General features: G+C 48.0%; 2 protein-coding genes across 2 annotated transcripts in view; both read right to left on the bottom strand.

Annotated features, from left to right (window-relative positions):
• The window catches only part of dbn1 (drebrin 1), a 46926-nt gene extending 42124 nt beyond the window's left edge, over window positions 1-4802 (bottom strand). Inside the window, exon 1 of the mRNA XM_035625543.2 lies at window positions 4652-4802. Coding sequence (XP_035481436.2) covers window positions 4652-4734 — 83 coding nt within the window. The 5' untranslated portion in view covers window positions 4735-4802. The remainder of the gene's footprint in view (window positions 1-4651) is intronic.
• Window positions 4803-7709: 2907 nt separating this feature from the next.
• LOC124849713 (uncharacterized protein DDB_G0271670-like) lies at window positions 7710-8633 on the bottom strand (the record flags this gene model as incomplete). The annotated part of the gene is made up of 1 exon (XM_047329109.1): window positions 7710-8633. A coding segment is annotated over one exon (924 nt), but the record flags the coding sequence as incomplete, so codon positions are not given.
• Between the last annotated feature and the right edge of the window lie 4775 nt (window positions 8634-13408).

Here is a 13408-nt window from a genome sequence, read left to right as displayed (position 1 = left end):
GATCTCACTCTCTCTCACCTGCAGCGTTCAGTCTTTTACAGTTTCATTCACCGACGACCTTGAGTCTGACACACACACACACACACACACACACACACACACACACACACACACACACACACACACACACACACACACACACACACACACACACACACACACACACACACACACACACACACACACACACACACACACACACACACACACACACACACACACACACAGTTCCATTACAATCTCACTCGGACGATCTCCCGCTGCCTTCGTCATGTGAGAGGTGAACTTCCTGCAGGTAAGAATCCTCTGGTGTCTCGTCGTGGACTGTGAAGGAGTCGAGCTCTGTGAGTGTTCTCCTCCTCCTCCGACGGCGTGAGGCGCAGAGAGCGAGTGATTCACAGGAGGAATGAAAAGTGAAGTGAAACGCTCCCGAGGTTCCAGCTGATGAACCGTTCTGACGTTCTGACGGTTTCACTTCACTTCACCGACTCTGTTTCTGTGACGTGGCCTCAGATCCTTTAGCGTCGTGTTGTCGGGCCACGGCCCTATAAGAGGGCGTGATCTGATTGGTCGGACAGTACAGTCGTGTTTCTGTTTCCTCCGACAGACGCTGAAGGGAGGAACCTTCACTGACGTTACAAAGACGTCGTGATGAACTTGACAGGTGACGAACCTTGACCCCATGACGACATGACAGCTCCTCGAAAGTGAAGCCCAATCATCAGGATCGCCCCCTGGTGTCTGGCTGCAGTATAGGCCCTAAGCCCCGCCCCCTCCATGTCAGCAGATGGGACATCGTTCTTATCACACGTGTTCATGTCTCTGATCAGGTCAGACTGATCTGTCGACCTTCAGACGCTGTTTGTTCAGTCACAACGTCATCGACTGGAAAGGTCAAAGTTCACGATGACATCATCCTCATGTTGACGACCAGAGCAGAACAACGTGATCCAGAGAGACAGAGTCTTTTTACAGCAGACGTTCACCGACCTTGAGTCCCGACCTGAGGTCAGACAGATTCTTCCTGGAGGACAAATAAACAAACTGTGATATAAAAACGGACTCGTCTGTAGAGAAATGTGAGCGATGAGTGAAGAACAAACGCCCCGGACCCCGAGGTGACGTGACTCAGAGTTCGTTGACCTCCACCTTCTCCTCCCGTCGGCCCGGTGGAGGAGACTCGTCAGGTGATGGCTTCCTCCAACAGCTGGAGGGGGTCAGGGGTCATATGACTGTAGCCCCCCCCCCGGCCAATCAGCAGCCACAGAGCACTCTGCATTCCTGAAGGATTGTTTGATATTGGAGAACCCTGATTCGCTCGCCGGCCTTTTCACGGCTCAGGAGCCGACGGTTCTTTTCTTTTCTTCTTTCTTTTTGCTTCGGGGAGCAGATGAAATAAAGACGAGTCGATCGCCTTGATCTCGATTCAACATCAGAGACCGTCCATCATTTCTACCTGTCGTGTCGTCAGAGCAGATGTGACTCAGACACTTTCACACCTTCCTCGTTTGGTACGAACCACAACTGCAGGTGTGAAGTTTCCTCGGACCAATGGACCAGAAGAGGAGGTCCAGGTTCTGTTCCTACTTCGGACCAACTACAGGAAGTTGAGAATAATTTGATTCACAAACTCCACAATGACTACGACACCAAAAACAACTCGTCCACACGAGTGGAGTGATGTCGTGAAACCGACAGGTCAGTTTGACCTTCACGACCTTCAGGTTCACGTCACATTGACCCTCTCAGCTGCAGACGAAGAGAAGAGAAACTGTCTTTTAGTCTCATTTCAGACAGTAAATGTGAGGATGATAGTTTCACCAGAGGGAAAGTCCGACGTCCGTCACTGGAAATGTGTTTTTAACTTCAGGTTTTCAAACCACAAAGAGCCACAAACAATTCCTCCAACGACAACAACCACCAGCCTCATTGTCCATCGTTTCCCTGTTTCCATCAAAACTCACAGAGTCGTCGTCGTCAGCTGAAAACTCTAGAAACGGTCGATATGAGAAATCAGAACTCTGCTAACGCCACATGTCGCAGAGGAAAAGAATATCGTGAATACGCCTGTTTATCCAGAGCCGCTCCAAAATGAAGTTCATGGATTTTCAAACTCCTGAATCCAACAATCAGCAATGAAAACCCGGACTCGTGTGAGTCGTCGCTGAACGAATCGCGGAGGATTTGATCCTGCGACGCCTCAAACACGACTGACGTAGATTAAAATAGATTAAACGTTCTTCTATTAATACGCAGCGTTTGTCAGCATTGGTCCCGGGTCTCTGTCAGAGATACAGTGGACGGATTAGGACCGGGGGGGGGGGTCCCCATGTTGTTTGGGGTCAGCGGTGTTTTAAAAGTGTCTTCCTTTGTTCGAACCCCATCAAGTGTGAAAAACGGGGGCAGACCCGAGGCCCCGAGGCCTCCGCCAGAATCACCAAACCATCCGGACGCCGCTACAAGAAACATCAACCTTCAGGTTGGACCTGGACAGATCTCGCTCACGTGAACGGGACGAACAAGTATTTTGGAGAAACCTTCAGAATTAGAGAGAAGAAAAACCAACGAGAGATCGTCAACCTCTCCAGGGAGTTCAGTGACACAAACATGTTCAGGACCTGTGACGGACATTCGACCTGGACCTTCATCAACCTGTCTCGGACAGTGTGTCATACTCAGAAGAACTTATTCACAGAAACTTAATATCTTGTCCATAACTATGTTCATATATGAGTTAGATATAGTTCCATGAGGTGGACCGACCTCCGTCGGGTTACGTCACGTTGAATACGGTTGTTGAACTAAACGCTCCAGAATACGTCGCGTTCACGTTGAATTTTCAGACGCTGACGTTCTAACATGAGGCCAAAACCAAAAGTCGTAGCGTCAGACGCGCTCGTCAGACGTGCCAGCGTCTTCCTCCAAAATCGCCTACTGCCCCTTTAAATAGTTTATTCGCGACGAAAAAATAAAGCTGACAAAAAGTCCGAGGCCCCCTGGTGGCGGAGTTTGTTCTGACGATTTGTGCTGATGATCAAATATCTTCACTAGAGCTGCGACGGTTCATCGATTAGTAATCGACTATTAAATTAATCGCCAACTAATTTGATAATCAATTAATCGGTTCAAGAAGTTTTATGGAGAAAAAAAGTTATAATTCTCTGATTTCAACATCTTAAATATGAATATGTTCTGGTTTCTCTGCTCCTCTGTGACAGTGAACTGAGGATCTTTGGTGTTTGGACCAAAGAAAACATCGTGTCGAGGTTTGAGAAACACGATCGACACTTTCCACCATGTTATGAACCAAACAACTGGATTAATGGATCATGAGAATAATCCTGAGTTGCAGCTCTGATCTTCACTCTTCACTGCAGATTGAAAAATGTGGAACCAGAATCTTGCGGCTACAAAGTGAAAGCAGAAGCTGGAGAGTCGAGGTGCAGCAGATGGAACCGGTTCACGTTTCAACACAGGATCTGAAATCTGATCCGAGACTGAAGCTCGTGATCCTGGAGTCAGAGCGAGCGCAGATTCAATCTTCTTCTTGTTTTGTTCAGTGATGAAGTTCAGTGTGTTTGTCCTGCAGGAGAAGTGGCCGCCGGCCAATCAGCATCAAGGACGACAGGTTTACAGTTTAACTCTGAAGTCAAACACGAGCTCGTGACTCAAACAGCAGAACGGAGGAACTACTTTCCCTTATTGTTGCTGTAACTCCCATCATGCACTTCTCCGGCCCGGCGTCCTGCTCCTCTGCTGCGATTTATTAAACTACGAGTTGTTGAGTTCACCAGGAAGTGGAGTTTTTTTATTTTTGTTCTCGGCTGAAACAAAACAGAAAAGCTGTGATTCCACATGTGGAAGCTCAGGAAACTATTTATATATTTTTTTATATTTAAAACTTCATTGACTCACTGTCTCACTGACTTCAGTATCTCAGACATTTCATTATCACCTCTCACACCAAGAGGAGAGGCCACAGAGGCTGATGATGATGATGATGATGATGATGATGATGATGACACCCCCCCCCCACCCCCTCCCTCCCCCGGCCTCGCCCCTCTCCTCTCCGCCCTCGTTGGGGGATGCGGGGGCTCATCAGTATCTCTGGACCAGGGCCCGTTCACCTCCACACACACACACACACACACACACACACACACACACACACACACACACACACACACACACACACACACACACACACTCTCGCCGCATCGCTTTGCATGAGGAGCCTGAAATTGCTTCCAGCTGGTGGAGAGTGAACAAAGCTCTTCGTCACCGGTGCTCGGTGCTGCGGCCCCTGCGGCCCCTGCGGGCCCCTGCGGCCCGGTCCGGTCCACTTGTCCCCGCTGAGCCTCGGACCTGCGGCCGCTCTCCCGCAGCTCGCTGCGTCTTTAATGCGATTAATCTGAGACCCGCGTGTTGAGTGTGGAGTTAAACTGAGGTGATGATGAAGATGACGATGAAGAGCATGATGGGGGGGGGGGGGGGGGGTGCGCGGTGCGCCGCTGCCCTGCGCATCCTCCTCTGAACAAACCCCGGACCGGACAACAAAACCCCGAGAGAGAAGCCGAGAGAGGAGCGAGGCAGACCGGGCAGAGGGGACCGGGGGACCGGGGGGGCAGGGACCGGGGACCGGGGGACTCACCAGTCGGTGTCCGCGGTGTCGTCGATCACGGCCTGGTAGGCGGTGAGCAGGGCCAGACGGTTCTTCCCCAGATTCACAGCCATGTTCGTGTCTCTGCTGCAGACATCCAGAGCTGCTGATGGAGAGGAGGAGAAGGAGGAGGAGGAAGAGGAGGAGGAGGAAGAGGAGGAGGAGACAAAGGCGCCATCAGCCGCTCCGCGCGGTCCTAGCGCCGACAGGCACAGGGCTCACCGCGCCGACGGGTCCTAGCGCCGGAGCCACGTTTAACTCAAACACCAATAAACATGTGAGTCATAAAAGATGATGATGATGTTTTTGTGATTCACTGATCAGTTCCGAGGAAGATTCCTGGAAACAGGAAAACATTCAGTTTTCAACAAGGCTGCAAATTATACTTTATACTTTACTTTATTTGTAGATAATACATGTTTTTATTATAAATGAATCTGACAACTTGACAGAAAAAGTCCCTAAACTCATGAATATTAACAAAAAACGTTATCAGATAAAAAGAAAAGCAGCTGTAACTTATAACTAATATTCATGTTTCTTGGATCTGTCACTCGTCACCAGGTTCGTCTGAGGCCGACGACACGATGACGATGAGGTGGTTCGTTGGTTCGACGCTCGCACGCGTGTGTTGTTATGTTTCTCCTTAAATTCTAAAGATGGCCGACAATCGACTTAACATTCCATGTGATATAATTCTTTAATATTAATGCTGCATTTGACTTCAGTCGGATCAAGGGCAGGGTGCGTTGTCAGAATGAAGAATATATCTGTTTCAACATCGAATCACGTTCGTCTGCCGTAGTCGCCGAGCGACGAGACACATCAAAATAAAAGTAAAATAAAAAGACTTATTTCAAAAAAGCACAACTTGAATCTGGCTTTGTAGATGACTTATAAAACGTGACGTCCGACTCGAGGAGGTTTGACAGATGTGAAGAGTTCATCTGTGACGTCATCACGTCTCAACTTCTGTTGTCAAGTCACTTTTCATCACTTCTACTAAAAACGACTTCATCTTTGACAGAAACAAACTGAAGTTTTCATCTTGTGACTTTTGACTGAAGCTCAGATTTAAAGCAAACAGATTTTTTTTTCATCATCTCAGTTTGTTTGTTTTCTTTGATTTTCTTTTGCCAGTTTTTCTGAAAGTTTGGTTAAATTCTGCTCCTCTGTCGGACGGAAAAGTCTCCGGGACGACGTTCCGACGATCCCACACGATTCACCAAGTCGGAAACTTTTGGTTGAAAAATTAACCAACACGAAATCCTGAGGCGTATAATTATCTCTGTAGACGAGGATCGTCTCCAACTGGTGACGGAGTCGTTCAGATATTCTGTCTGAGACGAAGACACGTGACTGTGTCTCTGCTGAGTCAGACCCGGAGACAAGATGGAGTCAGTGTGGTCGGGGGGGGGGGGGGGGGGGGGGGGGGGAACTCTGCTGCCGTCGCTGTTCAGACATTCATATTAAATTAATTTGCTCCAGATGTAAAAAAAAATCTGCAGCAGCGTCTTGTTGTGGTTTCACAGACTGAAGCGCTGAGATTCCCGACGCTCCTGAACGTGTCTCAGTCAGAATCTTGTTTCAGTATTCCCACTGATTTTAACTGCAGCCAGACGCTGAGCATGCTGGGAAGGAAACAGAAACAGTTTCTGAGAGGAACAAGCAGCAGGAGCTGAGATAGAACCAGCACCTCCTCCTCTGACCCCCAGGGGGGGCCGGGGGGCCGGGTCTTCAACCGGTCCTACAACAAAATCAACGTTGTTATCTCTTCATGAAGTTTCATTGTTTCAAGATGATTTATGTTTTCAGATGTTTGTGGTTTTCCTCAGAGCACAAACGACGTGACGGCTCCTCGGAAGCCAAATCATCAGGATTGCCCCCTGGTGGCTGAGAGGCGCGTTCTCATAGACAGAGTCGCCCTCTGCTGGTCAGTAAACAGAATACAGGCTTCACTCACTTCAGCGTTGGCTTCACATTCCGGACCTGGAGTCTACGTCTGTTTTTATAAAATATCTAAAGTCAACGTTCTGTCAGTGTGAAAAGGTTCTGATCGACGTTGTAGACGAGTTGTTTATCTTGTAAAGCCGGAGCAAGATATTCCCATCAGGACCTGAGGAGGGGGAGGAGGGGGAGGAGGAGGAGGAAGAAGAAGAAGAGGAGGATGAGGAGGAAGAGGAGGAAGAAGAGGAGGAGGAGGAGGAGGAGGAGGAGGAAGAAGAAGAGGAGGAGGAAGAGGAGGAGGAGGAGGAGGAAGAAGAGGAGGAGGAGGAAGAAGAGGAGGAGGAGGAGGAAGAAGAGGACGAGGAGGAAGAAGAGGAGGAGGAGGAGGAAGAGATGGAGGAGGTGGAGGAAGAGGAGGAGTAGTTGGAGGAGGAGGAGGAGGAAGAAGAGGAGGAGGAAGATGAGGACGAGGAGGAAGAGAAGGAGTTGGAGGAGGAGGAGGAAGAGATGGAGGAGGTGGAGGAAGAGGAGGAGTAGTTGGAGGAGGAGGAGGAGGAGGAAGAAGAGGAGGAGGAGTAAGAGATGGAGGAGGTGGAGGAAGAGGAGGAGTAGTTGAAGAGGAGGAGGAGGAGGAAGATGAGGAGGAGGAGGAAGAGGAGGAGTTGGAGGAGGAGGAGGAAGAGGAGGAGGAGTTGGAGGAGGAGGAAGATGAGGAGGAGGAGGAGGTGGAGGAAGAGGAGGTGGAGAGTGAGGAGGAAGATGAGGAGGAGGAGGAGGAGGAAGAGGAGGATTTGGAGGAAGAGGAGGAGGATTTGGAGGAGGATGAGGAGGAGTTGGAGGAGGAAGAGGAGGAGTTGGAGGAGAAGGAGGAGAAGGAGGAGTTGGAGGAGGAGGAGGAGTTGGAGGAGGAAGAGGAGGAGTTGGAGGAGAAGGAGGAGTTAGAGGAGGAGGAGGTGGAGGAAGAGGCGGAGGAAGATGAGGAGGAGGAGGAAGATGAGGAGGAGGAGGAGGAGTTGGAGGTGGAGGAAGAGGAGCTGGAGGGGGAAGAGGAGGAGTTGGAGGAGAAGGAGGAGTTGGAGGAGGAGGAGGTGGAGGAAGAGGAGGAAGATGAGGAGGAGGAGGAGGAGTTTGAGGAGGAGGAGGTGGAGGAAGAGGAGGAAGATGAGGAGGAGGAGGAGGAGTTTGAGGAGGAGTTGGAGGAGAAGGAGGAGTTGGAGGAGGAAGATGAGGAGTTCGAGGTGGAGGAAGAGGAGGAGGAGGAGGAAGAAGAGGAGGAGGAGGAGGAGGAGTTGGAGGAGGAGGAGGAGGAGGAGTTGGAGGAAGAGGAGGAGGAGTTGGAGGAGGAGGAGGAAGAGGAGGAAGAGGAGGAAGAGGAGGAGCAGTTGGAGGAGGAGGAGGAGGAAGAGGAGGAGGAGGAGGAGGAGGAAGAGGAGGAGCAGTTGGAGGAGGAGGAAGATGAGGAGGAGGAGGAGGAGTTGGAGGTGGAGGAAGAGGAGGAGGAGGAGGAAGAAGAGGAGGAGGAGGAGTTGGAGGAAGAGGAGGAGGAGGAAGAGGAGGAGGAGTTGGAGGAGGAGGAGGAGGTGGAGGAGGAGGAGGTGGAGGACGAGGTGGAGGAAGAGGAGGAGGGGGAGTTGGAGGAGGAGGAGGAGGAGGAAGAGGAGGAGGAGTTGGAGGAGGAGGAGCAGTTGGAGGAGGAGGAGCAGTTGGAAGAGGAGGAGGAGGAGGAGTTGGAGGAGGAGGAGGAGGAAGAGGAGGAGGAGGAAGAGGAGGAGGTGGAGGAGGAGTTGGAGGAGGAGGAGGAGGAGGAAGAGGAGGAGGAGGAGGAGTTGGAGGAGGAGGAGGAGGAAGAGGAGGAGGAGGAAGAGGAGGAGGAGGAGGTGGAGGAGGTGGAGGAGGAGTTGGAGGAGGAGGTGGAGGAGGAGGAGGAGGAGGAGGAGTTGGAGGAGGAGGAGGAGGAAGAGGAGGAGGAGGAAGAGGAGGAGGTGGAGGAGGAGTTGGAGGAGGAGGTGGAGGAGGAGGAGGAGGAGGAAGAGGTGGAGGAGGAGTTGGAGGAAGAGGAGGAGGAGGAGGTGGAGGACGAGGTGGAGGAAGAGGAGGAGGAAGAGGAGGAGCATCTGAGGGGCTCCGGTTGTTTCACATGTAAATGTATAAATCAATAAGTGAAGAAGTGAATGAGTTGCAGCAGGTTCACCTCGTCCTCGGCCTCAGAGCGGAGGTATGTGGGCTCGCTGCCAGACGAGAGAGAAAACAACCGCACTGAGGGGGTCAGACGCGTCACCACGGCAACCAGCCGTGGGGGGGTTCCTGAATGTCAACTGTTCCTGGAAACGAGAAGAAAAGAACTTCACAAACAGATTCAGATAAAAGATCGGAGAGAAATTCCTGGACAGTGGAGTCAGAGTTGTTTATTAGTTTAAACTTCTCTATGATTTCTGTCTCATGACTCGTCACTGCACTGATGATGTCACACAACAGGATGTTCATCATCATCATCATCTGCACAAAAACCTTCTGTCACAGTCATAACATTCCTGGCCCCGCCCCCTTTAAAAGACAGACAGAGAAAGAGAGACAGACGGAGAGAGAGACAGGCAGAGAGACAGGCAGACAGACAGACAGAACGAGAGAGAGACAGACAGACAGACAGACAGACAGAGAGACAGACAAGTGGACAGACAGACAGCCAGACAGACAGACAGGCAGGCAGACAGACAGGCAGGCAGGCAGACAGACAGACAGACAGAGAGACAGACAGACAGACAGACACACAGGCAGACAGACAGACAGACACACAGGCAGACAGACAGGCTGACAGACAGATAAAAGGTTGTTAGATCCACAGCTGTTGCTGCTCATCCTTTGTTGTCTTCCTGCTGAGGCTTCAGGGTATTGATCCATGTATTGATCAGCCTCTGGAGGAAGAGGAGGAGACAAGTGGACAGATGGAAAACAAACAAAAGAAAAGAGAAAGAAGAAACTCTCTTTGTCCTTCAGAAACCTGACGAACGTCTGAACCTTCGTCCTCACAGACGAACCTGGTTCATCAGCTTCACTCGTCTTCGTCTCCTCGTCGAGGAGAGAAATGAAAACTGTTTCCAGATCAGTGGAATCAGACACGAGTTAGATTTCATCTTTCTGAACGTGGAGAGAAATACAATATAATAAAAAACCTTCAGAGGAGATTAATTCATCAGAGGCACACACACACACACACACACACACACACACACACACACACACACACACACACACACACACACACACACACACACACACACACACACACACACACACACACACACACACACACACACACACAGAATGTGAAGGTAACAATGTTCTGGCAGCAGACTGAGGAATGTGTTCAGTTCCTCTTTGGTGTGAATATTTATATTGAAACATTCTGAGAATAGACTGTGTGTCTCTGTGTGTGTGTGTGTGTGTGTGTGTGTGTGTGTGTGTGTGTGTGTGTGTGTGTGTGTGTGTGAGAGAAAACATACCTGACGTAGATGTATCTTTGTTTTCTTTATCTGTAAAACTCAAAGTTCAGTTCATATCAATCTTCAAACAGCACAAAGTCCTAAAACTAAAATGTTTTAAGAAACTGAGACTCGGACAGAAATACTGGTGAAAATGCAAATGACGAAAAAAACTTGACACAAATTTAAATTTTAAAAAATCAAATAAAACAAAAAAATAACTGACAAAAAACATAAAGCTGAAATGTGGAAGTTTTCAGAATTAAAATAAAAGAAGAGAATTCTGGTCTGAGCAGCAACATTAGATCTGATCAGAGCTCTGCTTCCCTCTAGTGGCTGGTTTGAAGAACTGCACGTGATTCAGCTCATTGATCTGTGAACCAAACGTCATGATTCATATCCCAGGAAAATAGTTTCTACAGCTCCAAATAATTAAAATCCTAACTCTCACAACTTTTAAATTAATTTAATTTTCTTTCTAATTCAATGACTTGAATAAAAAATTACAACTTTTCTGGCTTTAATTCGTCTACTCGTTATTTTTTTCCTAAATCAAAAGAAATATGCCAAAATATTTTTGCTCAAATGTCTCGAGTACATAAAATATGAAAATTACAACATTTTAAATCCATTACGTAAAAGAGTCAATATTTCTGTTTCATAACAGTTTTTGCTTAAAGACAGAAAGATGAATATCACTCGGGCCTTATTACCAGATTACTTTTATTATAAATATACAGTGTTAAAATGGAATGGTACCTGACGCTGCCGCTCATACAGACAAACTGCAGACCTGTCAATCATCCAGTCACACAGAGCGTCGAACAATCAACAGGAAGTAAAAACATCGTCCGGTTCTATCTCTCCGTCAGAGTTTGTGTCCAAAGAGTTCGCACAGTTTCCGAAGGAAAAAGACCGTGAAGCGTCCGTCGTGATGGAAACATGAGGAGATGAAGAAGTGACGCAGACGTCCGACTGTTCGTCAAAGAGCCACATGAAGCATTTTAACACCCGAGCGTCGCCAATGGAAACTCACTTTAGGTTCTTCACTACATGTCCCATGAACCACCTGTGCTAGCAGGGCTAGGTTTGTTGACACTGAGGTAGTCGGGGGGGGGGGATGTTTGTCCGACCTTCCAGTTGCAGCTTCCGACTCAGAGGTCGTGATTCTGAGTTCCGAGATCATAATGGAACGATAAACCCGAGTTCCGAGATAAAAGTGACCGTATGTTCCATTAGACCTCGGAAGTCGGGTTTATCGTTCCATTATAACCTCGGAATTACAAAACCCGAGTCGCAAATTGCAATTGGAACGCCCCCCGAGTCGGAATTGAATGCTTGAAAAAAATCAGCACCCCCACTTCCAAGATCAAAAACGCAGATTCCAGAGTCATTAACATTAACAAGATATTTTAAAACATCATGTCGGACTCTGGGAAAAACTGCGATGACGATGTTTTCCCCCCCACAAATATTGTGATATGTCATATACGAAAACTGTTGATCGAGAAAATAATCCTCAATTATTGTGAGTACGAATCTGAAAACAGCAGAAACATTCTGAAAGAAAATAATCCTGTCGATTTTTCGTAACATCGTAAAATTATTAAAATTTTACGATTTTGTCATGGAGTCAAAGTCAGTGGTGTCAAATATGAGAATTCACTTTGTGAAATTTAAATGAATATCTTTTTCAAAACATTATTTGAGTTTGTCACATTTCATTAACTGACTGATTTAATATTTAATCTGCAGATAATTTTCACGATGAAACGATGATGAAAATAAACGATGTATTTGCAGCCTGAATCTCAACTCACTGACTAAGTCACAAACACCAGAAATATAATATTTGTGCAGAAATCAGTCGAACCACAGATGAAAAATAAATATATATGAAAAAATAATATTTTTTTCCCTGTGAAGTTTGGAAATCTGCAGAATTTTTGATCAGCTCTCGAAAACAGATTTTTACGGAGTTTGACTTTTCAATCAAGAAAATATTCTGCATATTAATCAATAATTAAAATAGTTTCAGACGAACTCAAAACTCTTGTTTCTGTTTTATCGTTATAAAATACGTATAAAGTTCACAGCTGTTAAAATGTCCCATGTGGCACCTTGTTGCTTTTTTTATTTGATCATTAATCACTATGCGTCTCTGTAGTCCGGTTCCTTTAGGTCCAGTTCGCGCCGAGCGACAATCTCTGAAACAATCTCCTCGTGTCGTCAAACACGGAGCAACGAAAACAAACGTGGCGACGGACGTCGCGGGTTCAAGTCAATGGCACGAAGGCGAATGAGAAAAAAAAAATCTTCTGTCCGATTTGCAGGCACTTGATCCGAAACCTGAACGTGGACGAGCAGGAGTTCTGAAGAGTTCTGAAGAGTTCTGAAGAGTTCTGACGTAGTGTGCAAAACACCGGAGATAACACGAGTGTGAGGAACATGCATAACAAAATGTAAACATTGAAATCTTTAAAAAAAATAAACCTAAAGAAAAACTTTACAGACTAAAGCTTAAATAACCAGAGACAAAAGAAGAGAAGGAGGAGGAGGAGGAAGAGAAGGAGGAGGAGGAAGAGAAGGAGGAGGAGGAAGAAGAGGAGGAGGAGGAGGAGGTGGAGGAGGAAGAAGAGAAGGAGGAGGAAGAAGAGGAGGAGGAGAAGGAAGAAGAGAAGGAGGAGGAGGAGGAAGAAGAGAAGGAGGAGGAGGAAGATGAAGAGAAGGGGGAGGAGGAGGTGGAGGAGGAAGAAGAGGAGGAGGAGGAAGAAGAGGAGGAGGAGGTAGAGAAGGAGGAGGAGGAGGAAGAAGAAGAGGAGGAGGAGGAGGAGGTGGAGGAGGAAGAAGAGGAGGAGGACGAAGAAGAGGAGGAGGAGGTAGAGAAGGAGGAGGAGGTAGAGAAGGAGGAGGAGGAGGAAGAAGAAGAGGAGGAGGAGGAGGTGGAGGAGGAAGAAGAGGAGGAGGAGGAAGAAGAGGAGGAGGAGGAGGTGGAGGAGGAAGAAGAGAAGGAGGAGGAAGAAGAGGAGGAGGTAGAGAAGGAGAAGGAAGAAGAGAAGGAGGAGGTGGAGGAGGAAGAAGAAGAGGAGGAGAAGGAAGAAGAGAAGGAGGAGGAGGAACATGGTTTTCATCTCCACATGAAGGAAAAGAATCTGAATGTTGAGGAGATTCAGAGTCTGACAGGAAACTGGTCCAGTGGAGCTGAAGTTTGACTGAGAAGCTTCGTGGGAACCAGGAAGTGGAAAAAATAAAACCGTATGGATCGACGAGGTCGACGAGGTCGCTCAGGTTTTTAAAGACGTAGGATGACGACATCTTTACG

Source organism: Scophthalmus maximus, chromosome 2 (assembly GCF_022379125.1).
Source record: "Scophthalmus maximus strain ysfricsl-2021 chromosome 2, ASM2237912v1, whole genome shotgun sequence".
In the NCBI taxonomy this organism is placed as follows: Eukaryota; Metazoa; Chordata; class Actinopteri; order Pleuronectiformes; family Scophthalmidae; genus Scophthalmus; species Scophthalmus maximus.
The sequence above is the reverse complement of the archived record's forward strand: the minus strand, read 5'-3'. Positions and strand labels throughout refer to the sequence as shown.